General features: G+C 36.2%; 1 protein-coding gene across 4 annotated transcripts in view; it reads left to right on the forward strand.

Annotated features, from left to right (window-relative positions):
- Positions 1-1,170: 1,170 nt before the first annotated feature.
- Positions 1,171-24,780, forward strand: part of YTHDC1 (YTH N6-methyladenosine RNA binding protein C1) — a 36,099-nt gene continuing 12,489 nt past the window's right edge. The window contains exons 1-10 of one of the 4 annotated variants that reach the window (XM_087434395.1): positions 1,171-1,540; positions 1,792-1,854; positions 12,504-12,605; positions 12,989-13,320; positions 13,442-13,865; positions 18,499-18,588; positions 19,059-19,112; positions 19,678-19,772; positions 21,280-21,388; positions 21,471-21,588. In XM_087434395.1, the coding sequence (XP_087290521.1) occupies positions 1,513-1,540; positions 1,792-1,854; positions 12,504-12,605; positions 12,989-13,320; positions 13,442-13,865; positions 18,499-18,588; positions 19,059-19,112; positions 19,678-19,772; positions 21,280-21,388; positions 21,471-21,588 (1,415 nt within the window). In that variant the 5' untranslated portion in view covers positions 1,171-1,512. Of the gene's footprint in view, positions 1,541-1,791; positions 1,855-6,152; positions 6,189-12,503; positions 12,606-12,988; positions 13,321-13,441; positions 13,866-18,498; positions 18,589-19,058; positions 19,113-19,677; positions 19,773-21,279; positions 21,389-21,470; positions 21,589-24,780 lie in introns of all 4 variants that reach the window. The other 3 variants (XM_087434396.1, XM_087434397.1, XM_014787699.2) reach the window with 3 other exon arrangements.

Consider the following 24,780-nt stretch of genomic DNA (forward strand, 5'->3'; position numbering starts at 1 on the left):
AACAAGGTCAGGCCAAACTAGTTTTAAACCAAGTGGCTTCCTTATACACTCTGTCTGTCTGTCTGTCTCTATATATACTTTTCTTATTGCTTTTCATTTATTTCTCAACATTAATTTCCTATTGTCTCTTCCCTATATTATATTGAACATTCTTTAAAGACAGACATACTATTCTATTCACCCTTGATTCCTAAGCATCTAAAACGTAGCTGGGTGTTATGTTTACTTGTTTCTCCTTCTCTTTTTTCCCTGCAAGCCTCCAACAGCTCCAAACAAATCTCTTTTAGTGTTTTCCCACTGCTTAAAATCTTCCCACTGCCTTTAGTTTGGGCTCAATTTGTTACAAAGGCCATCAAGGACCAAGAAACTCTAGATTATTTGTCTTTCTCTGAACATGCCATTAGTTTGTTTTTACATAACAATGTTACTTTTTTTTTCAAATTTTCTTTCCCTTGTAAACTCAGTCATGGAGTAGTGAAGCAAAATTACATCTTTATTCTTTTGGATAATAAACTTTATGCACCTTTCACCATATTATTAGTTAAGTAGTTTTTGGTCACTTCTGTACTTTCAATTTCTCAATAGTCTCTTTAATCAACTGAGTACCCCAGGGCCTCAATAAATGTTTAAATCAAATTTGCTATTATGTGAATTACAAAGTTATATTAAAATACAATATAATTCCTTTCCCCAATTAAAAACAAAACTAGTATGCTTTTGTGACAAGTGAGCTAGTTGCCTCCTGTGCTGCCTTTGAAGCCCGGGACACCAACTGTGAAAGTACAACTGCCATCCCTGCCGACTGCAAAGGCAAAGGCCCATACTTGTCCTAAATAAATCTCCGATTTCCAGAAGGGAATCAGGAGTAGCGCGGAGCGACACGAAGCATCTTCGCTCTTAGGCTGAAAAGTACGCGAATACCCGGTTCAGTCGAGAAAACTGCGCCACCTAGGCGTACACAGCACAGCAGCGGCTCGCTTTAAATAACTCCGGCCGCTTAATCACTGGCAATGAGACTCTTTCCACGGACATCCGGGCTGCGGGGGGCGGGGCGACGTGCTGACGTTACGTCACGTTCCCTTGCTCGCCCTGCTTCCCCGCCTCTCTCCGCACTGTGACGTTCCCAGGGAGGAACGAAGCGTAAACAGCGCAGGGCATTTCGGGAGCGGGATTGTTTCACGCAGGAAGGAGGCTCCATTTTAGCGCCGCCCGCCGTCGCCATCTGTTTCCCTTCCCTCCGCCTACCCGCTCCGGTCCCCGAGCCCCAACGGGAAGGCTTGGTCTAGGCCGCGGGAGATTGGAGCGAAAGGAGGGAAGGGGAAAAGGGAGAAGGGAAAGAAGCGGGGAGAAAAAGGGTGAGTCGAGAAGGGTGAGTGGTAGAGGCCCAGGAGCGAAGCGCGCAGCCCGGCGGACGGACTGACGGACGCCCCCGAGCTACTGCTGCCGCGGCTGCGGCGCCGGCGCGATTCGCGTCGAAGCGGCAGCGGCAGCAGCGGAAACAGGAGGGGAGCAATGGCGGCCGACAGCCGGGAGGAGAAAGGTTAGTGCGGAGAAAGGTGACGGGCGGAGGCGGGGCTCGGGAGTGGGTCGACGGAGCCGTGGTCGTAGTTGCTGCGTGGGGGTTGGGGGGGTTAGCCTGCTCCGCGGGGAGCGGGTCCCCCCGACCGAGACGCTTGCACTCATTGGAAAAGATCAGGCCTGCCCTTACGTCCTCGATCTCCCTATGACCTAACACTTATCTGGCCTATGGTTTTTGTTTGATCCTAATTCCCCTCTTCTTTTTCCGTTTAGCTGTTCTGGGCGCGGCTGGGACAAGGCCTGTTCTGAGTTGCAGGCCCTTAGGTTTATTTGCTGGTAAGATTATGCGGATGTAATGCATATCTTCAGAACAACCTTTTCTGGTAGGCGAAATTTCGAAAACCCTGAATGTCACGATCAAAGCTGGTAGTCTAGTAAGTGAGCATATTTAAGAAGTGGTATAGGTGGATTATTAATCTCGAGAAATATCTATTAGTAACTTGTGGCTGTTTCTGTAAAATAGGTAAAGTGGCAGGAATTGCCCGTTTGGCTCCTCAAACACTTATTTTAGAAAACAAGATGTTTGGAAGGATAATTATATGATTTAGGCCTGGCAAAAAAAATCCTGGCCGCTATTCTGATAGAAACACATTGTGCTTAACTCCCGGAGAGTACAACCAGGAGCAAATGGATGTAATTTATAGAGAGTTGGAGGGATAGAATTACAGTGGAATATAGAAAGAACTGATGTTGCCAGAAAGGAGTGTCATGTTTTGTGAAATACCGACCTCCCAGGCCCTGGAGATGGAGATCCTGGATCAGTACCTGTCTAGAGGTTGTTCTGTATTAGATGGTGCCTTAAGGTCTTTTCCAACCCTAAGATTACCATGATAGTTTTGGAAAGATTATAGTTAATAAAAATATGGCACAGCTGCTGCTCTTTATTTCACAGATCTACTCTTCTGTGTGGCTAGTAAATTTGGGGTGGGAATTTATTAAATGAGCTCTAGAATCAAGTTGCATTAGGCCTGTGATCGTCTCTTCAATTTTTCTCCTTAAAAGAAAGAAGTCTTCATGCTTCAGTAAACTGCTGTAGGATAGGGACAAGCTTGGGAAGTGGAGTGGGTGGGAATATGTTTAAGATATTGCTCCTATCTTAAAGCAGTTCAATGATTAGGTTATGGTAGCTTAATTTTACTTCCTTAGTCGAATCCTAGAAACCCCTTCTGCCCTTTTTTTGAGAAGTCTGAAAGGAATGTGAACATAGGATTGCATGGTGTTAGTGAATAAAAGAAACTGCTTTTAATTAGTAGTAAAGTTAGTTATTAAAATAGATGATTTTAATCAATAAGAATTCAGTCAATGTTTGATTCTGTCAGTGTAATTTATGAGCTGTGTGTATGGGAATGGGTGGCAGTTATGGTGGGTGAGATGAACCAAATATAAAATGAGTAAAACTCAGCACTCCTCAAGAATTCGTTGTCTGTTAAGATGAACATAGTAACTTTAAGTCAGTAATAGACTAGACTCAATAATGTACATTGAGGAAGAAAAGTAGGTGGTGGTGTAGAAATTTTGTCAAAGAAGTGGATATAGTGATGAAAATGTAATCCAAATACTTAAACTTTATTATTGGGAAGTAGTAATGCTACCTATTAGCAGTACTTAGAATAAATTGTCCGGCTTTTGAAAGGCCTTGATTTGTGTAGTTTTTGAAAAACTTAATTTCCATAATTGAACTTCTCTATTTTAGAACTTCTGATATAAGTGCTTATCTTTATAGTTTAGATCAAAGATTGTCTCTTAGTTTACTGCGAAAGCTAGCAAATACAAACTTACTGGAATTGCTTATTTAATTTTTGAGTAGCAGGATTTCTAGAATGATCCACTTTGCAAATAAGGAAACTGAGTCACACAGCTAGAATGATAGCCAGAATTAAAATCAGTACTTGACTCTTCCTTCTCATACTTGAACAAGGAAAAGTGGGAAACTAAGTACTTAGTGTCATCAGTTATCTTATATGAAACATTAGGAAATGACAAAGATAAACCTTGTAAGAATCTTAGACATGTCACAAACTTGAGGTCCGTTTTTAAATGATTACATAAATGATGTAAGATCTTGATCAGAAATGAATTTAAATGGCAAGAATTTGCTATTAATCACAGAACAGTTAAAAGACTTGGTCATTGAGTCCTTGGATTATTGGGTTTTGTGCGTTAGCTGTGTAATAAACAGGCATTAACTTCTATAATGCTTCTGTAATACTAGTACCTGGAAGCTGAAGCCTATTATAACTGGACAGATTGCCAGCTTCCTTTGATTCCTGTGTTGATTATTTGTCCAAAAAGTGGATTTGAAAGACATTAGAATGTTGATGGTGTTAACTAATGTTAAATGCCATTTTTCTATATGCAGAAATACACATCCTTTTTATTATAAACACTTTGTATAAATTTTATTTCTTAAGCTCTTATAAAGTTCTCTTCAAAAAAGTTATAAAAGTTTAATATATCCAAAATGTGGATAATAAGTTACCACTTTCAAAAGTAACATGTTTTCTACATTATTAGACTGGAAGCTTCATGAGGGCCAGGAGTATGTCTGTCTTGTTCATCAGGTTTCTTGTGTACAGTTATTGTGTCTCAATTCCTTGAATAAATGATTACAAGGTTGTAAATCATTAGCCCAAGGTTGGACTTCATTAGTAACTAATTATGTGACATTTACTATTGATATCCAAAGCTAAGAGTTTTTCAGTTTAAATTATATATGTACACACACACACACACGCAGGCAAATACATATATCTGCACACACATATGTATATACATATTGTGCCCCTGACTATAGTAAGTCCTTAGGATAAGATTGACTTTTTTGGTCCGCCTTACTTAGGACTCTATAAGCATAGAATATGTATTGATATTCCAATGGTTTTGTTTTATGCATAATAGAAGTAGAATTAAAAAATTAAAAATGCTCTCCTTAAACTTCAATCATATGCTTTTTGGAAGACAAGAAATTTGGATGTGATGGGGAATCCAAGTCTCTACACTTCATTTAGAGGAATGACAGTTTTGAATGACAGAGGAGTAACTTGAGAGACTGGTCTAATGTAAAATGTAATAGAAAGGGGGGTTCCAGGAATTCTTGCTCCATGGCCAAACTCCACTAAAACTATATTAAATGAATTAAAAAATATAAGGTACTTCTGTGCCCTGTGTTGGAAAACACATTTTTTTTGCACTATTTAACTGCCCAGTTTTCTTTCTTTAAATACTCTAGGTCTTAGTCTGATGCTGGACCCTGAAATAATTAGTACTTTGTATTTCCTGACCCAGATGCTTACCAGGTCAAAAAAATGGACTGTCTTAGATAAAGGCTAATTTTCTACCGTGATATCCCTGGGGTTAAGGTTTGTGGCCTTCTTCAGCCAGGAATTTCAAGATCAAGGTGTGATTTTGGTACAGTGGAAACAGCACTAAATTTGGATTCAGCGTTGTGAGGGTTTTTTTTTTTTTTTTCTTTTTTGGTGAGGAAGATTGGCCCCGAGCTAACATCTGTTGCCAGTCTTCCTCTATTTTGTATATGGGACACCGCCATAGCGTGGCTTGATGAGCAGTGTGTAGGTCCGTGCCCAGGATCCAAACCTGCAAACCCTGGGTGACCAAGGCGGAGCACGTGAACTTAACCACTATGCCACTGGGCTGGCCCTTAGAGTTCTGAGATTTTAGTCAAGTCACTTTAATTCTGTGGGCTTTATTTTGGAATTCTTGTTAGGTACATAACCTTCTAAAGGTTAAACTACTTTGAAAGCCAGTTAGATATTTAAGTTCCTATGTTTACCTAAAACAAACAAAAATCCCCGGAGCAAGCAACAAAAAACAAGCCTTGTTACTTCTAACATCTTGGCAGTTATTGAACAGACTCTAAAAACAATGATTCTTTTGATTTCCTTGTTTTGCCTCCCATACTTCTGGATCTGTACCCTTTATCTCAAAGCTCAATTTGCTAGTAGTTTGCATTAACTGAGATTATGCTAGCTTGCACCGGTGATGATAATGAAGTCCATATATATCATTGGTTGTGAATGCAACATGTTCACAGATGATTGCACTTTAACAGAGGAATCAAGCTAGCAGCAGCCTCCTTTGTTTTTAATTGAGGCACAGTTTAAAAGTCAGACAATTTGAAATAAAAATCTGAATTTGGGAATCCTCTTGAAAATTTGGAAGATCTGACAGTGTGGTACTTGTATGCTGTCAAGGCACTTAATCCACGGCAGTTGAGTAGGATTGTCCTGTTGAACATTCCTACTCTGACAAAGTATCGTATATACTAAAACTGGAGTTTGGTGTCCCTATGCCTCAGTGTCTATTGGACTGAATCTTCAGTTTATTGCAGTTATTTAACATCACTGTTACTCAAGAGTGACAGGCTTATATGCATATGAGGGTCAGGCAGAAAAAGTACTTGTTTAATACAAAGGTAATTAGGTTAAAAAAAAATAGGCGAGTAAGCATGTCCTATGTTCAGGCAGAATTGGTAAATACACTGATTTACCAGGCGTAAACCTAGATTGCCTCATGCAAAACCTTGACGTTATGTTACCTTCTCTGTGTCTTAACAGAGGTCTATGAGGACTGCTCCAGCTGTTTGTTTTCAGGTGAGATCTGGCCCCCTTATAATCAAAGAGTTCTTTAAAAAAATGTAGGGACCCGGGGCTGGCCGGGTGGTGCAGTGGTTGGGTTTGTACACTCTGCTTTGGTGGCCCAGGGTTCGCAGGTTCAGATCCTGGGTGCGGACCTACACACTGTTTATCTAGCCATGCTATGGCAGGCATCCCACATATAAAGCAGAGGAAGATGGGCACAGATGTTAGCCCAGGGCCAGTCTTCCTCAGTGGAAAGAGGATTGGCAACAGATGTTAGCTCAGGGCTAATCTTCCTAACACACACAAAAAAGTAGGGTCTGGATTTTTGTATTAAATTCTTGGAGTTTTTGAAAACAAAGGGTCCAAGAGCTAGATTCATCCTGCAGGCTGTTAGTGTATAACTTTTGAATGGATTTGAATTTTAGCTGTAAATGGGGATACTGTTAAATGAAACATTTTGTGTTTCATTTGGGCTAATTCATTGCACTGATGCATTGTGAAAAAATTCATTTTGTTGCATCTTAGACACAATTTTCAAGATTTTAAAATGATTTTTTTTTTTGGTGAGGAAGATTGGCCCTGAGCTAACATCTGTTGCCAGTCTTCCTCTTTTTGCTTGAGGAAGATTGTTGCTGAGCTAACATCTGTGTCAGTCTTCCTCTATTTTGTATGTGGGATGCTGCCACAGTATGGTTTGATGAGCAGTGTGTAGGTCTGTGCCTGGGATCTGAACCCATGAACCCCGGGCTGCTGAAGTGGAGCATGCAAACCTAACCACTATGCCAGTGGGCCTGCCCCTTAAAATGATTTTTAAAGACTAGTTAGTCTAGTTCTTTATATAGACTTATCAAAAAACTTAATGTGAAGTGCTTTATCTCATAGAAATACCGCATTAGAGTTATTTTTATAGTACATGAATTATATGTTCATAGAAATCTTAACTTGACGTTTGCTAACCTTTGTTCATTTTCCCGTTAATATGCTTAGGTTGGGGTGCTGATGTCAAACTACTATAAAGTAATTGAATATATACATATCTCTATACACAATAACAACATTAAATTTCAGGACCAAGAGAGTGATTTAAAACATTTATTAAGGTAGTTTAAAGAAAGTTACCCTACAGAACTAGTGCTTATTACTTTATCTCTTTAAGAGATAATTATTAGGGCCGGCCTGGTGACACAAGCGGTTCAGTGCGCGCTCTCCGGTTAAGTGCGCGCTCTCCGCTGCGGCGGCCCGGGGTTTGCCAGTTCGGATCCTGGGCGTGCACCGATGCACTGCTTGTCAAGCCATGCTGTGGTGGCGTCCCATATAAAGTGGAGGAAGATGGGCATGGATGTTAGCCCAGGGCCAGTCTTCCTCAGCAAAAAAGAGGAGGATTGGCAGATGTTAGCTCAGGGCCAATCTTCCTCAGGAAAAAAAAAAAAAGATAATTATTTCTTTCCAAAAAGGGTATACCTTTGATGATTAGTCTTTAACAGCAGTAGCTTCTGAAAATATTTAAATAATTTCCTTTCTTTGTAACTAATTCATTCTTTTTTTTTAAATATTTCATTTTTTTAAGCATATTTCTTTCTTTTTTTTTTTTTTTGGAAGATTGACCCTGCACTAATATCTGTTGGCAGTCTTCCTTTCTTTTCTTTTTTCTCCCCAAAGCCCCAGTACATAGTTGTGTATCATAGTTGTAGAGTTGTAGCTCTTCTGTATGGGATGCCGCCTCATCATGGCTTGAGGAGCAGTGAGTAGCTCTGCGCCCAGGATCCGAACCGGCGAACCCTGGGCCACTGGAACGTGTGAACTTAACTGCTATGCTACCGGGCCAGCCCTAATTCATTCTAAATTGAGAAAAATGAATTAAAATATATACAAAGTGTACTTTTACTAGCTCATGAAAGAAGTAGTCAGAGGAAGCAGCTTAAGTTAGTTTTATAACCCAATGCTATAAACTCACACCTTTTTAAACCAGATTTTGGTTTTTAAAAACACACCTTACATTTACAATTAAAATCTTTAAGTTTAGACAAAAATAAGTAGATGGTGGTAGTTTTGAAAACATCTACCAAGAATTTGACACTTCTCTCAACAGTCGCTGGAGTCTATGTTTCCTTTGTTTGAACCTGGGTAGATTTTTGTGATTGCCTCTGAATAAAGTACTGTGGTAGTGTTGCTGAGCTTCTCTCTGGCCCTTTCTCTCTTGGGATGTACAGAACGGTAAAGTACAGATAAACATCTTTAGAGCCCTGAACCGCCTTATAAGAGGTCCGTCTATCCTGAACCTGCCATGGTAGAGTGACCACCGAAAGAAATGCCCTAGAACCCCTGCTGTTTTGTGTTTTCCCAGCCTAGGTGCCAGCCAGACATGTGAATGAGCAAGCCTCCACATGATTCTGGCCCTAGCCGCCATCTGACTTGCAGCCACGTAAGAGACTCTAGTTGAGCTCCAGCACCATTAGCAATAATAATAAATGATTGTTTTTTTTTTTTGTGAGGAAGATCAGTCCTGAGCTAACATCCATGCTAATCCTCCTCTTTTTGCTGAGGAAGACCGGCTCTGAGCTAACATCCATTGCCAGTCCTCCTCCTTTTTTTCCCCAAAGCCCCAGTAGATAGTTGTATGTCATAGCTGCACATCCTTCTAGTTGCTGTATGTGGGACACAGCCTCAGCATGGCTGGAGAAGTGGTGCATCGGTGCACGCCCGCATCCGAACCCAGGCTGCCAGTAGCGGAGCGCGCGCACTTAACCGCTAAGCCACAGCGCCGGCCCCTAAATGATTGTGTTTGAAGCCACCAGGTTTGGAGGTGGCGTGTTATGCAGCAATAGATAATCAGAATATGTAAATACTTGTCTTACTGAAAAAAGAGGATTTTGTTTTGTGTTCTTGACCAGATTTTGTATAATCACGTACCCTAGTCATTAACAAAAAGTTTGTGACAGGCAGGATTTATTAGAATCTGATAGCGATAGGGAAAGGCTTATGGGTTGAAAAACTCATCAGGAGATTCAAATAACTGCCCTTCTGTTTCCTTCCCAAAACACTGATTTTTTTTTTTATTCCAAATACCTCTTATCAGAAGGGAAGAAACCAGAGCTCAGACTGGGACTTGTCCAAGGATACTTAGTTCTTAATAGATGACCTGGATTTTCTTACTTCCAAATCTAAATTTCTTTCTCCTGTGTATTATATTACAGTAAATATGTAAGTGGTTTCAGTGATGGAGAAAAGAAACCTAAAATGTGGTCATTTATATTGGGTCAGCAAACTTTTTGTAGAGGGCCAGTTACTGAATAATATTTTAGGCTTTGTGGGCCACATAAGTCCTTTGTCATATATTTTTCTTTGCTTTTTTTTTTTTTTTTTTTTTAAATACAACCTTAAAAATGCAGAAACCATTCTTATCTTGTGGGACTTCAAAAACAGGCCATGGGCTGAATTTGTCCTGTAGGTCTTAGTTTGCCGATACTGGGATAAAACCACAGTTAAAGTTACTGATGTCGTGGACTGTAATATGGATAAGAATGTGTAGACCATCAAGTGAGGATGTTGTGGTTATCTTAAATTTAAGATGCTATAATGTTGGTAATACAAAGCTTTCTGGTGCGCTAATTTGAAATTAATATACTAATGCACATGACCTTTTTAATATTTTACATTTTTGTTGTTTCCTTATACTTTGTTTAAAGGTCCTTTTAATGTTCCCCATCTAATTTAACCCTAAATTTAAAAAGCCTAAATTCTAGACTTAGATCCATCTGTTTCTAGACAAGTGAATTTGGTTAACTTGAACTTCTGAGCTGCTTTTTCTTTATCTGCAAGGTAATGGATGATAAAACATATCTTATGTGTTTCATATGATACATATATATGATATACGTGAAAGTGATAAAATGTTTAAAAAGTAAGCATTGGTTAATATTTGTTGTTTTAAAAATTTGTAGATGTTTTCTAAAACTGCAGCCAATCTCTGAATTTGACCAATATAATTATTTCTTAAAGCTTTTTAAAATAATAATACCCTTTTTTATAGGCAGACCGTGATTTAGGCATGTCTGAAATTTAAATTGATTTAAATTAACCTGCACATTTCTTTCATTCTGTGTTAGAATATATCCCATGAAGTGTATAATCACATAGTGTATAATTTCTTGTGACTGTTCAAGCTTTTGGGTTGAACACTAATTAAGAACTAGTAATTTCTTGAAAAGATTTGTGTAGCACTGTATTTACTTAATTACCTATTTTGTTGTGGTAATTTTAAGTTTTTTCTTTTTGGTTCTACAAATGTATTTGATTTCGTCAAGATCTGTTGGACCCACTTTTTTACTGACTAGAGAGCTTTGATCCAAGAATCATTGTGTCTGGATTTTTTTCTGTCGAATTATATGATTTTATTTTTTATTTATAGTATAGAGTCTAAAAATTGTTTGCCACCATTCAGATCTTGAGCAAATTTCCTCTTTAGTGATAACATGAATCCAGAAGATGTGAGAACCCTTTCTGGTTGGCTTGTCTTGATTTTAAATAACATTTAAAAAATTGGTAAACCAAAGTAAAAACAGTCCATATAGTATATGTTCATTTTAGAAGAATGGTAAAGTACAGATAAACATTATTACCACCCAAAGAAATCAATTGCTATGCCATCCCAGTCATACTTAATTTTGAGATGTTCTTAAATAGCAACTGTATCTGACTCCAAATACAGAGGAAGATAACCTTGTTTTCCTTCTTATCGTACCTATGTTAAACTATTTTAGTTCTCTTTAGTCACTGATTTCTCCCCCCTTTTGGGGAAATTTGAATCCCATCTAACCTGTTTATAGATCTCAGGTTGATAGTCTTTGCTATACTTTGAGTGGGCTTTGCTTTTTGGCTGGAGCCATAAATATAATTGTCCTGTCTCATCAGTTTTAATGGCTTTGTACTTCTCTTTGCCACTCTTTAAAATTGGAAAGATATTTTTGATACCAGAATACTTAGTGTTCAAAACATTTACTATTAGCTTTAGTGCATTATAAAAAAAATCAGTTTAAAGTAGTAAATATTTGCATGTATTTCTAAGATTTATTTTGTCCTGTTAGGGCGGGGATGGGGTGACAAAACTGAGTTCTAAATTTTCATGATTATTGAATATGTTAATTATAGTCAGTAGTTCCCTTCTCTGAACAGTTGCACTTTTATAGTTGATACCAGCAGCTCAAACATTTTTGATTGTGTAGCACATCAGTAATTTTTTTCTTTTAACTTTATTTTGACATTATTTCAGACAAACAGTAGCTATAAAAATAGTACAAGGAATTTTCTTTTATTTTTCAAACATATTCCACAAGTGTTAACATTTTACCATATTTGTCTCTAATTCATTCTCTCTCAGTGTATATATATGTGGATATATGCACGCAGACACACTTTTTTCCTGAACTGTTTGTCAGTTGCAGACATGATGCTTCTTTGCCCCTAAATACTCAAGTATGTATTTCCTAAAAATTAGGATTTTCTTCTACCTAACTATAGTACTGTCAAAATCAGGAAATTAACATCGATATTTACTATAATCTACAGACCCTTACATTTCACTAGTTTTCCCAGTTATGTCTCAGATCACATGCTATATTCAGTTATTTCTCTTTAGTCTCTTTTAATCTGGAGTCGTTCCTTAGTGTTTGTAATTTAATGACATTGACCTTTTTGGGTGCCCCTTAATTTGGGTTTGTTTGATGTTTCCTCATGTGTTGGTTCTTATGTTGCATTTTGCATAGGAATATCACAGAATTGTTGTTCTCTTCTCAGTGCATCATACCAGGAGGTCCATGATGTTGATTTGACCCACTACTGGTGATGTAAACTTTGATTACTTGGTTGAGCTGGAGTCTGCCTGGTTTCTCCACTGTAAAGTTATTTTTCCATTGGTAATCAATAAGTATCTTGTGGGGAGTATGCAATTCTTGATAAAGGTATATTTATTTATAAATTATACACATGTATTTCTATACTAATTTATTGTGCACATTTTAGATCTGTTACAAAAACTAGAAATTAAAGGATGAGATCGACATACAGACGTTCTGACATTTTCTTTTTGTACCCCAGCATATCCTTTACTACCCTATGGGATGTATACTCCTGGCTTTGTAGACTAGAGCTCTGTATCATGTCCTTTACCTTGTATGGTTTTATAGGAATTATTCTTGTGTCTTGATCCTGAGATAAAAGCTCCTTGAGGGTTATGTGCTTATACTTCTGTAGCTTCAACATAAAGTACTGAAAAATAAATGCGTAATGATAATGATCTTTTCCTGTTACTTTTAATTTTCTTGCTTTCAGATGGAGAACTCAATGTTCTAGATGATATTTTGACTGAAGTACCAGAACAGGATGATGAACTGTATAATCCAGAGAGTGAACAAGATAAAAACGAGAAAAAGGGTATGTAAGATTTCTATTATTTTTGTTAAAATAACAGTGTAAATAGATATTTTATTTCTTAAGAAAGTGACTTTGCTTTTATACTTGTTCCTTGAGGCACTTAACACCGCAAGCACAATCGTAACAAACTTTGGTACTCAATTCCATATGAGTAAGAGTAATATGTTTTTTTCAGATGTGTTGAAACATCTCAAATGCATGAATTTATTCCAGTATTTGAAAGCTATGTTTTCTTATGATTAACTTTGGAGTAAAAATATTTCAGAAGACATTTTAAAGAAATGAGGCTTTTTTTCTCTTTAATGTATATTATCTGTTAATCTTGGGTGAATAAATGGAACATGCAAACACTTTTATATGTTTTTTTAAATTGCATTTTTAAGGATCAAAAAGAAAAAGTGACCGAATGGAATCTACTGACACCAAGCGACAAAAGCCTTCTGTTCATTCAAGACAATTGATTTCTAAGCCATTGAGCTCATCAGTTAGCAATAACAAAAGAATAGTTAGTACAAAAGGAAAGTCAGTCACAGAATATAAAAATGAGGAATATCAAAGATCTGAAAGAAACAAGCGTCTAGAAGCTGATCGGAAGCTCCGTTTGTCAAGCAGTGCCTCCAGAGAACCTCTTTATAAGAGTCAACCTGACAAAACTTGTCTCCGGAAAAGGGATCCTGAAAGGAGAGCCAAATCTCCTACACCAGATGGTTCTGAGGTAGTAAATATTATTGCAGATATAAAAGAGAAAGCAATTGTTTTTGAGGCTTTAGAACTGTTTATTCACTCTGACCTTGTCTGTTATATGACTGCTGATTCCCTTTTTCTTTAAACATCAGAGAATTGGGCTTGAAGTGGATAGACGTGCAAGCAGATCCAGCCAATCTTCTAAGGAAGAAGTGAACTCTGAAGAATATGGCTCTGACCATGAGACTGGCAGCAGTGGTTCTTCTGATGAGCAAGGCAACAACACTGAGAATGAGGAGGAAGGGGTGGAAGATGTGGAGGAAGATGAAGAGGTAGAGGAAGATGCAGAGGAAGATGAAGAGGTAGATGAAGATGGAGAAGAGGAGGAGGAGGAGGAAGAGGAGGAGGAGGAGGAGGAGGAGGAGGAAGAAGAAGAAGAATATGAACAGGATGAGAGAGACCAGAAGGAAGAGGGAAATGATTATGACACTCGAAGTGAGGCTAGCGACTCTGATTCTGAATCTGTGTCCTTCACGGATGGGTCTGTCAGATCTGGTTCAGGCACAGATGGATCAGGTACTATTTTTTATGTGTAGAAGTTTGTCGTAAAAAAAAAAAAGAATTTACCTGATTATTTTTATTCTTGAACACGTTATGACATTTTTGAGGAGATGGGGATAGTAATAATTGTGACTTTTTTATAATTATATGCTTTTGAATATTATAGATACATTTGAATAAGATTTACGTATGTTAGTAAAGGTGTTTTCTAGCTACAAATTGATTGTATTGTTAATGAACCCAGTTGGATTATTTCTTTATAAGGAAATGTGTTTCAGGCTTTATGTTATAAATTCTTAGATTTTCATACTAGTCAACAACAGCTTATTAAAACACTGATATACTTGAAAAATACAGTATTCATATGGAACCTGTCTGCTAGGTATTACAATATTTCCATGTTAAATGCCTCTAGATCTCCATCATGTGGTAACAGAAATCAAAACAACTTAATTTTTTTTTTTTTTCTTTTGGGAACACAAGCTTAATTTTACAATTCTGTATCTGTGGGTTGATTAACTGGGGCTGGATCCCCAAAGGATTGGGTGTAAAGGATGGAAAATAAGAGTATAAAAATTCTTGTGGAAAGATTGGGTAAGAGCCGTCTTGGGTCATTCCTTCAATACTACACGTCCTACCACTTTATCCCTATCAGATCATGAAATGTAAATATAGGAGTGGTAGGTAGTTGCAGTCACTAGGCTAAGAGTGCCCTCTTTTAGGGGGAAATTCAGAGGATACAATAACGAGAGGTCAGGATTCTTCAAGACCCCTGGCCACTATGTGGTGATTATACTCTCGTGGAGCCAGATGTGCTGCATAAGCAAAGTATACTAAACATTGGAATATAAGAAATCCTATTCTTTTGATATATAGGATAGTTAAAATTTCATTATTAGAGAATTTTCTCATTCAATAATATGTTGTTAGTAAATCATGTTCTTGGTATAGTGTAGCTGGTAGAGCAAATGGCTAGTTATTTTCTAGTGATTGACAACTGAAATACTTTCAACCTTTTGCTTACTGGAGTTGTAGGTTTGGGAGGTTAGATAGGTTTTTGAAGGGGGTTAAAGAGTTAAGATAGATGAGTTAGTTGGGTTTAATGTAGAAACTTGTAGAATCTTTAATTCTACTCTCCCATCATACTTTTTGAAAACTGATGGAATATCTTTTAGAATTTATAATAATGGATAGAGAACAGAAATTGCATTGGCAATATGAATGAATATTCATTCATTGTTGAGAATGTGAAACTTGCGTAGGGGTAGGGAACATTTTATTGTAAGTCTTTTTGGCATCCACGTTAGGAACGATATTTCTTAGACTTGAATGTTTGTCTTAAGTCAAACAAGGGAGACTTATTTAAATGGATAGGGCCTAATATAATTTGCATTTTTTACAACCTCCTAGGTGATGCTGATTCTGTAGCAAGGTACTTGATAGTACTTTATATTTTTGTGGATAAGATACGTCGTATTGGGTGGTAGCCAATAGTTTTATAAAACCTTGATATCAAAACCGTTAATAAGGGGGCCAGCCTGGTGGCATAGTGGTTAAGTGCGTGCACTCTGCTGCGGCGGCCCGGGGTTTGGATCCCAGGCGCACAGTGAGGCACTGCTCGTCAAGCCATGCTGTGGCGGCATCCCGTATAAAGTGGAGGAAGATGGGCACAGATATTCATCCAGGGCCAGTCTTCTTCAGCAAAAAGAGGAGGATTGGTGACAGATGTTAGCTCAGGGCTGATCTTCCTCACAAAAACAAAAACAGAAAACTGTTAATAGAAGAGATTTATTGTTTTAAAAGAGATACCTGGAACTCGCACATTCCTTACTAAAGGAAAATTTGTGGTTTTTTCCCTTGAAAGATCCCTTATATGGAACATGCTTTAGAGACTGGTATGCAGGAAATTATTTTTATTAGAGTCGTTTCTCTTTATTTTTGTTAGTACCCTGGATTTGATTTTGACTCCTAGTGACCCTGTGTACAGCAGAGCAGAACCTTGCCCAGTCTTTTTGTGCCATCCTCTCATCTTCTGGCACTGTCAGACAATGCTCCACTGCTGTTCATAGGGTTTTTATGGCCACTTGTTTTTTGGAAGTGGGTGGTCTTTTTTTTCTAGTCTGTCTTAGTCTGGAAGCTCTGCTGAAACCTGTCCACTGTGAGGGACCTTGCTGGCATTTGAAATAACTGGCGACATAGTTTTTCAGCATCACAGCAGCACATAGCCACCACAGTATGACAACCAGCAGATGAGTGCTGTGGTTCCCTGACCGGGAAACAAATCTGGGCTGCGGCTGTGCAGGTGCTGAATGAGGTGATTTGGAATTCCTTGAGTAGGAGATGTCAGTTTTTAAATAAAAGAGATCACAGTTTAATTTCTGTCATGAATCTAGATCCCAGTTTATTTTACCTTTTTTTCTCAGAATTTTCAATAACTTTCTTACAAAAGTGACACATTTTGGTGTATGTTAAAGGTTTGTTTAGATAACTTTTGTTCTTTTGACCTGAGAATAATAGTTGGAAGAGGGGATCATAAACTTAAGAGCAGTGGGAGTTATATCTGTACAAAAAGGATGCAAAATCCTTGGAGATTTCTCATGGTAATGCCAGATTTAACGTTAGATAAAAACAGTTGGGCAGGATATTGTTTCTGCTCCTATTATTTTTCCTGCCTCATCTTAGTGAGAGATCCTTTTAATACTTTGAAACCATAAAGTATTGTTTTTAAACAGCAACAAGAGATATATTATCTTTAGTGATCAGTTCATAATGCTTAGACTCCTAAATATTCAAAGAGGAAAAATTAAAAGAAACATGCTAGAATTGTTGCAAGAAATAATTAAAAAAATTTTTTTTAACAAGGTTTTATTTTTCTAATCTCTTTCATATATATAGATGTCATATTCATTGATTCAGTGACTCCAGTTCCTACTATGTGCCAGGCACTATATAGGAATGTAGTCAGTCAGTGAACAAAACACATGTATGAGAAAGAGATTTGGAATTTGACAAAATCTCCTGTTTCTCATCTGTTTGGGTGAGGTTCTCAGTCATTTTGTACTAGGAGGCTTTAGTATATTCACTTTATGTCTTATAGTTTGCCCTGAGGGAAAGGATTTAAAAATTTTCGAAAGTCAGGTGTCATTTTTCAGATCCAGCAAGCCTAGAAATAAATGCTTTTCTCTATAGTTGATTATTTGAAATATCATTGTGCCCCCATGGTTGCTAGGTTTAAATGGGTTTAGCTCTGTAGTTGTGCCAATATGTGCTGCTTTGCTCTTCCCTTTCAGCTCTAAGTTAGGAAAATCAGCATCATTTACAAACTTCTTGTTAAATATATTTGGAGAAGCAGTTAGTAGTAAATTACAAAGGGACAGATGCTTAAACTAAAAGAAAAGGAACTTAGGATGTTCTTAGAGTTTTCCATCTTTAAACTAGTTAGACCTAGAATCCATTTTCAAGAATAGTAGTAAAATATCTTTTCTATTCGCTCAATAGGGATAGAGCTCAGAGTTTGTTACTTTCAAGTTAGAGGACTTTCATTTGAATCTAGGTTCTGCCAGGAATTGTGGAATCCTGGCCAAGTTGCCTAACCACTGCTCTAAGTTGAGGTTTCCTTTCTGTAAAGAAGAATAATGGCATTGTGTATCTCATGAGCTTGTTATGAGAATTGAGGGACATAATTTATTTAACGCTTTTAAAATAGTTAGGAGATTGTATGGAAGATCATTGATTATTCTTTTTTAGCTTTCTGTTATTTTTATAAAAGTAAGTACATGCATTTTCTCCCTTCATATTCCTTCTTACATCCTAGCTGAAAAGTAAAGGAGCTTAGAATGGTATGATTAAAACCAATAAACAGAGCCAGGAAAGCCTAATTCCTTTTAGGTCCTCATTTATATGCGTATGAAGTTCCAAATTAAGCTTGAAGTAGTTCTTACTTGATAGGTAATGCAAACCATTTCTGTCTACTGAAGATTCCCAGCTTTTTTATAGAAATACATGGCGCTCATTTAGATTTTAGAAATAAATTTTAAATTGAGTTTGAAAATAAGAGCAGTAATCCAGGAAGGAAATGGTCAAGAAGAATGAAATTGAAGACACAGAAGCAAGCAGTGGCAACCAGAAGGAAATCACTAGTTCACTACAGTGTATTCTTTATGTTCTTTTCAGTTGAAAAGCTTTGGGTTCTAGGGTTCATCAGACATCTAAGAATCAGAGTTGGAATTTCAAGGGAGAATGATAGTATACTTTTTAAAAAGAGGACTTAGAACAGTGGTGCCTGATGCATAGAAGAGAACACGGTAATTTTTATTGAAAGAAAAACTGTTTGCTTTGCAGATTTTTTCTCCCTCCTGGAAAACTATTCAAGACCACCTTTATATATAGAATAGGTAGTTCTCAGTTATGGCCATGTGTTTTTATTTGATTGAAATCGGTGGTAGAAACAACAAAATATCCTTAGTTTTTGAACAGTGTCTTTGAAATGGAACACTTTCTTCTGAGGAAGTTGAGGGATCAGGAGAGGAGGTTAGCAATGACTAATACTTAGGGATTATGCAAAAAGCAAACACAATGATACATTCTTGTTTGATTACCTATACCTATATTGTAATGGTTTTAAAAATCTGACTTGAATTCGTTTTAGATGAGAAAAAGAAGGAAAGGAAGAGAGCTAGAGGCATATCGCCAATTGTTTTTGATAGAAGTGGAAGCTCTGCATCGGAGTCATATGCAGGTATTCTCATTTCACCTTTATTTGTGATCATTATCTGACTGATTATAATCTATGGAAAGTATATGGAGGCTGTAGTTTAGTGTGAACTTGTTGATGTCCATTAGTATTGATTTTTGGCATGTTCAGTGTAATAATTCTAGAGGAAACTAAGCTTTTTCTTATTATTTTAATCTTGTTCTGTTACTGCTTAAGTGGAATTTCACTTTTTTTTCTTGGAAGATGATGATTCAGTGACTAGTTTTCTGAGTGGGAAACTGTTCAAATATAAATATTTAAAAAAAAAAAAAAAAATCCAAACAACCCAAAAAGCAAAACACTCGTACACATTGAGAAGTATTTTTTTTGTGTGTGTGGGTGCGCCAGGAAGAATAATTTGTCTTGACTGAGAACTTTATGTGACAAGACTGTAGAAATTTTGTCTTATCTCTATTAAAGCTCAATCTGAACAAATGTACTTTGGCTAAATACAGGTTCAGAAAAGAAGCATGAGAAATTATCATCTTCCGTTCGTGCTGTCCGAAAAGGTATCATTTAAATTTGAAATTGTTTTCATTGCATGCTGCATAAAGTCATTATTTTGCCTTATTGGTTCTCCATTAATAGTTGATGTTAATGTAGTAATGTTCTGATATATTAAGGCAAAAAATTAATAATGTAGTCTCACATAGAGCTCCATGTTCACTTTTTACTGCATATCTTGTAGAACAATAGCAAACATCTCAGGATGTTTTATAGTTTTTGAATACAATGGATGGTATATATTTTTTAATAGTACAATGGCCTATTATCAGTCCTTAAATGAATAATGTGATAAAAGAAATCCATAAAATTTGTAGCCATTTTCATACTTAAATGTGGATCTGATATATCGGAACATCACTAGATTAGGTTTACCTTCTTGCAAAATGCTGGTGTCTTTTCTTAGCTTTGCTTTATTATGTGTTGTGGCTTAGCTTTCCAGGTTGAATGGGTCATAATGAATTTTAAAAGCTTAGCTGGGTTGTGGAGGGCTAATTTCAGTTAGTGTAACTTACACTCCTTTGTGTGATAATGGCCTCTGGTTAATCATCTTGGATTTCTTTTTTTCAGATCAAACCAGTAAACTCAAATATGTCCTACAGGATGCAAGATTTTTTCTCATAAAGAGTAACAACCATGAGAATGTGTCTCTTGCCAAAGCTAAGGTATTAGCATGAGTTCTGTTGAAACTGTCCTGATCTTGAAAATTTTAAATGGGAAGGTGGACTTGAATACCTCGAGTAGCTTAAGATACCATGATTTTCATTAAAGCTGTGAAGATTCACAGCCCAGTTGCCACTTAGGGTCTGCTTTGTGGCTAGTTAGACAACCTAATAGTACTTTGAGTTTTCTTTTAAATTTTTAAAAGACTATTTTAGAAGCCAAAGTCTTCTATATTGAAGAGTATATATATTTTATACTTTGTACTGTAAAAGATGTGTTTCTGTTGATTTTTTTGTTTCTGCGTTCAATTGCTAATTTATTGTACTAATACTTTTTTTTTTAAACTTTTAGTTAACCAGTTTTTGTTTTAGATTGGTGCTTGTTTTACGTCTTGAGATCTTGAAAAGAAATCATTCCTTTATGGAGAGTTTCTTTTACTTTTAGAAGTAAGATCACTTGGATTGAGAAGAAAAGAGGTGTTAGCTTAAAGGTCCACCCCAGGCTTTACAAAAATATGCCCTGTTGCTGTAGGATGTTGTAAGATATTAATTTTCTTTTTATGTTTTTGCTACAAAAATAACGTTTATTACACTGACTTTTATATATTTCTATTGTTGGTTTAAAATGAATAATTTACAATTTCTGCTGACTTTTAGAAAGTTAAAACTAAAGTTAACATTTTTCTAACCATATTTTTGTCAATATTAATATCTTATATTTTTAAAGTTTAAGTTGAGGATTGCCCATCAAATTGTACAGAAGGAAGAAATAATACACCAAATAGCTATCTAGCGGAAGTTTTTTCTTTTCTTCAGCTGGAGTGGATGTATGCAGAAGTAATTAAGCACTTAGTGTGAAGGAGGTCTAGTTTGTATGAGCAGATTGAACTGAATTAGAGCCTTCTGCCTTACCTTATCTTTCTGTCTCTTTTAATCTTGCATGAACAAAGAATTGATTAAAATGCTTCAGAAATTAATAACTATGTTCCACCTCTCTGCCTCTTCAGTCAAACTATTGATACATAAAAATTTGAACTTAAATAGAAAAAATGAGAAATGCTAGAAACTTGACAGAAAATCTTAACTATGGCTTTACCAATACAGTAATTTTTAATTAGTTAGGCACAGTTTTTCAAGAAGAAAAATGTTCTACATGTTGTGATTCACCTTCAAACATGTTTTTACTGCGGTAAATGGTCGTGATATTAAAATAAGCATAGGTGACTGTTTTTATTATATAGAATTGTAGTCCATAAGATTTGAACCCCCTGTGTGTTCACTAGTTTTAATAATTTTGTTAAGGTTGATGAGTTTCTTTATATTTTTCCTGAGTTTTTAATACATTATCACATTATTTGACAGCTGATAAATGAGACCCTCATTATAGCTTACTTGAATTTAAAATATAACACTGTTAGTACCCTTGGTCTTTTGCAAATATAATTGGACACATGAAAGATTTGCATTAATGTCAATCTGTGATCTTGACATCTTGACATCATTTGTATAGGGTGTATGGTCCACACTGCCTGTAAATGAGAAGAAATTAAATGCTGCGTTCAGATCTGCAAGAAGTGTTATCTTAATATTTTCTGTTAGAGAGAGTGGAAAATTTCAAGGTAAGAATAAAAATAATTTGGATATACAAAAACATTGATTGTATTACCATCTATATATTATGTTGTGATTTGATTCCCTTAGGATTTGCAAGACTTTCCTCAGAATCACATCATGGTGGATCTCCTATACATTGGGTACTTCCAGCAGGAATGAATGCTAAAATGCTGGGAGGTGTCTTTAAAATTGACTGGATTTGCAGGTAAATTATACACTTTAGCATAGATAAAGTTGCCCTTGTTTTGAGTGGGCTACCAGTTGGGAATAATGTTAAAATTCCACAGTTGTTTAGTATTCTTATTTATTTTCTTTTTCTTTTTTTTTTTTTGTGTGGAAGATCAGCCCTGTGCTAACATCTGCCAGTCCTCCTCCTTTTTTTTTTTTTTTTTTTTTTTGCTGAGGAAGACTGGCCCTGGGCTAACATCCATGCCCATCTTCCGTCTTCCTCCACTTTATACGGGACGCCGCCACAGTGTGGCTTGTCAAGCGGTGCGTCGGTGCACGCCCAGGATCCAAACCGGCGAACCCCGGGCCGCTGCAGCAGAGCGCGCACACTTAACCACTTGCGCCACCTGGCCAGCCACCTTATTTCTTTTTTTGATCTCATTCCTAGGGTGATTTGGATCTATGAAATTTAACGATATTAAAGTAAAAATAACATCAGTATGTTTAGCTTGTCTTGTTCACTGCCTTTATAACATAATATAGGATGCAAAGGGCAAAGCTTTATTTAGTGAAGAGTTTTATTTATTTCATTTGTGCTCTGTATTAGTAATATAGCAGTAAATTTGTCATAAATTAGACAGTTGCTTGGAATGTTATCTGGCATATATCTATGTAATTTTAACTTGTTAGTCGCTGTAGAGTGGGAAAATAGTCTGATTTGGCTAACATTTTGGAGGTGACTAATTTAGTTGTGAACAAGTAGTGTTTTTTGAGGAAGTTAGCAAACCATGTTTAGTTGGCATTGTGATCTTTTGAAACTGGAGTAATTAAGATTTAAATATGTTTATTAGAAAAATAGAGTTGTTTTGAATACTGAGTTATTACCACTATTTCTATATCCTTACTGAATGATTGTACATTGTTAAAGAAAATGAATAAAGAAGTCAGTGTAGGTTGATACAAACAGACTTACACTTTGTGAAATGGACAGTGTCCTTTGAAGAACTGCAAAATGGAGCAGAAGGCAGAAAACTTTTATAGGATAAAGAAGAAAGAACAAGAAAGAGACAAATAGGAAATATTTGATTGGTTTGGGCCACGTAGGCAATCTTGTTTGGGGTGAGAAAGCCCAGAGGTGGCTTGGCGTTTGGGAGTTGGCTGACTGGATAAATTGCTTTTCTGGTCAAGCAAAGGGTCTACAGGGACATGGAAGATATCTAAGTTTTGGTTTGCTGACACTGCACACTGAGCAGGAGTGGCTCCATGTTGGGCCTAGAAAGTTATTTCAACAACATAAAAAGCTAATTATTTAAGTGAACTTTATATGGCATGCACAAATCTACTACCTATAAAATCAATTTTAGTTAAATAAAAATTACCTAAAAGGGACCATAAGGATTTTTTCTAAGTTGGCTTAGGTGTTGGATGGGGATGAAGGAATTGTATTAGAATAAGGAGGAAAAATGCTGTTCGTATTAAGTTGGCCTTAAGGCCAACTTAAGGAGTTAAACCTTTACTGTGGGACAGTGAGGAACTATGAAGAAAAACGGGCCATGATATAGTGGAAGTTGTATATTAGGTTAACTGTTAATAGAGTAGCAAAAAGCAGTATATGTAAAAATATATCATCTTTACTCATCCTATCATTATTTTCTATAGGGAAAAATTAGGAGTCTAAATTCTCTCATATAGGAAATTGGTTAAATTATGATTTGTCACTTGAATGTAGTACACAGAAATAATAGTCCATGTAACAACATGGAAAGATAAAAACAAATGAAAAAAGCATAATTATATTGTTGGAATGCCATATTACAGTGGTGAGACTAGGTAATATCCCCCTACTCCATTGCACCCGGGGTTTTTAAATGTAAATTTGTAGTTCTTTAGAAATTAAAGTTATAATTGATATAATTAAATTATAATAAGTTAAAATTGTAAAATTTAAAAATCTGGTGACAGTTTATAGGGAAAACAAGGTGCTGATTATTTCTTGGCAGAGATAGGCATTTTTATTAGTTTTTGGGTGGATAAATGTAAAGGCCAAAGGAGAGGTTTTTTAGTCTGTAGTTTTATGACTAGAAATATTATTGGTGTCACTGGAAAATATTTGGAGATGATGCTTTCTTAGGAAAAGGAGAAAAAATAATTACCCAGTTGTAGACTGGTTGCAGCGTATTTTGTTTTGAATGTTACTTGTTCTGTTAACCTTTATTTTCAAATTATTGATAAAGAAAATTTGTTTCTTAATTTAGAAGATGGGCTTAATTTATTCATAGATTATTGTCTTCATATTCCTCTTCATTGACTTACTGGCTATTCTACTAACTCGTTTGAAATGTATATAGCAACAGAAGAGGTAAAAATCGAAATAGTCCATCCTACTAACATTTTGTGCAAAATTTTGGGTAGTGAAGTCTTTATTTAAGTAAATTTTAGGTTTATCCAGAAAGAATATTCTTAAATAAAAAACCTAATTTTAATTTTTAATACTTGTAAGTTATATAACATTTAAGAGTAATTTTATAATACTTGAGTTCTGAGGGCCATGTGATATTTACTACATTGCTATTTCTTTGGGTAAGTCACTTGAACTCTTTAAGTTTTCTGTATAAAATGAAAATTACTTTTGATTCTCAGAGTTAAAAGACAAACTTTAATAGGTATAAATGCTAAGGGCTTTGCTGTCAGTAATAATAACTGCTGTTAATATTTTTTCTTTTCAGATACGGTAGTTATTAGACTTTTAATTAAGCGCCCTTTGGATTTAATAAAACTAGACTAAAAGTTTCTTTAGGTGTGTTCCCTGGATCACTTGCATCAGTAGTATCTGATTGTTAAAATGCAGAATAAGACCCACCTCAAACCCGTTGAATTCCTGCCAGCTCAGTTATTTTGTAGGCACAGTTTAAGACCAGATGATGCATATTAGCAGATAGGAGAGGAGGCATAAAAGGATTTTTTTAAGTTGCTACCGGGAGTTAGCTCAAAATAAGGCTATAATCTATGAAATGTCATTCATCCAGAATTAAATCTACTGACTCTAAATTTTATACTCACCTCTTTCAAGTCCATTCCAAATAACCCATTTTTCTTTTCTTTCAAAGTTTCTCTGTTATTCCTTTTAATTTTTGTAACCAAACCACTATCCAGTACATAAGAGCCTGTGTACAGTTTTATGTTCCTTTGTTAAATTTGCCCCATTTATCAAGCGCCTTAAGTCAGAGAG

Source organism: Ceratotherium simum, chromosome 8, assembly GCF_057802395.1.
Source record: "Ceratotherium simum simum isolate JZ-2026a chromosome 8, ASM5780239v1, whole genome shotgun sequence".
Taxonomy (NCBI): Eukaryota; Metazoa; Chordata; class Mammalia; order Perissodactyla; family Rhinocerotidae; genus Ceratotherium; species Ceratotherium simum.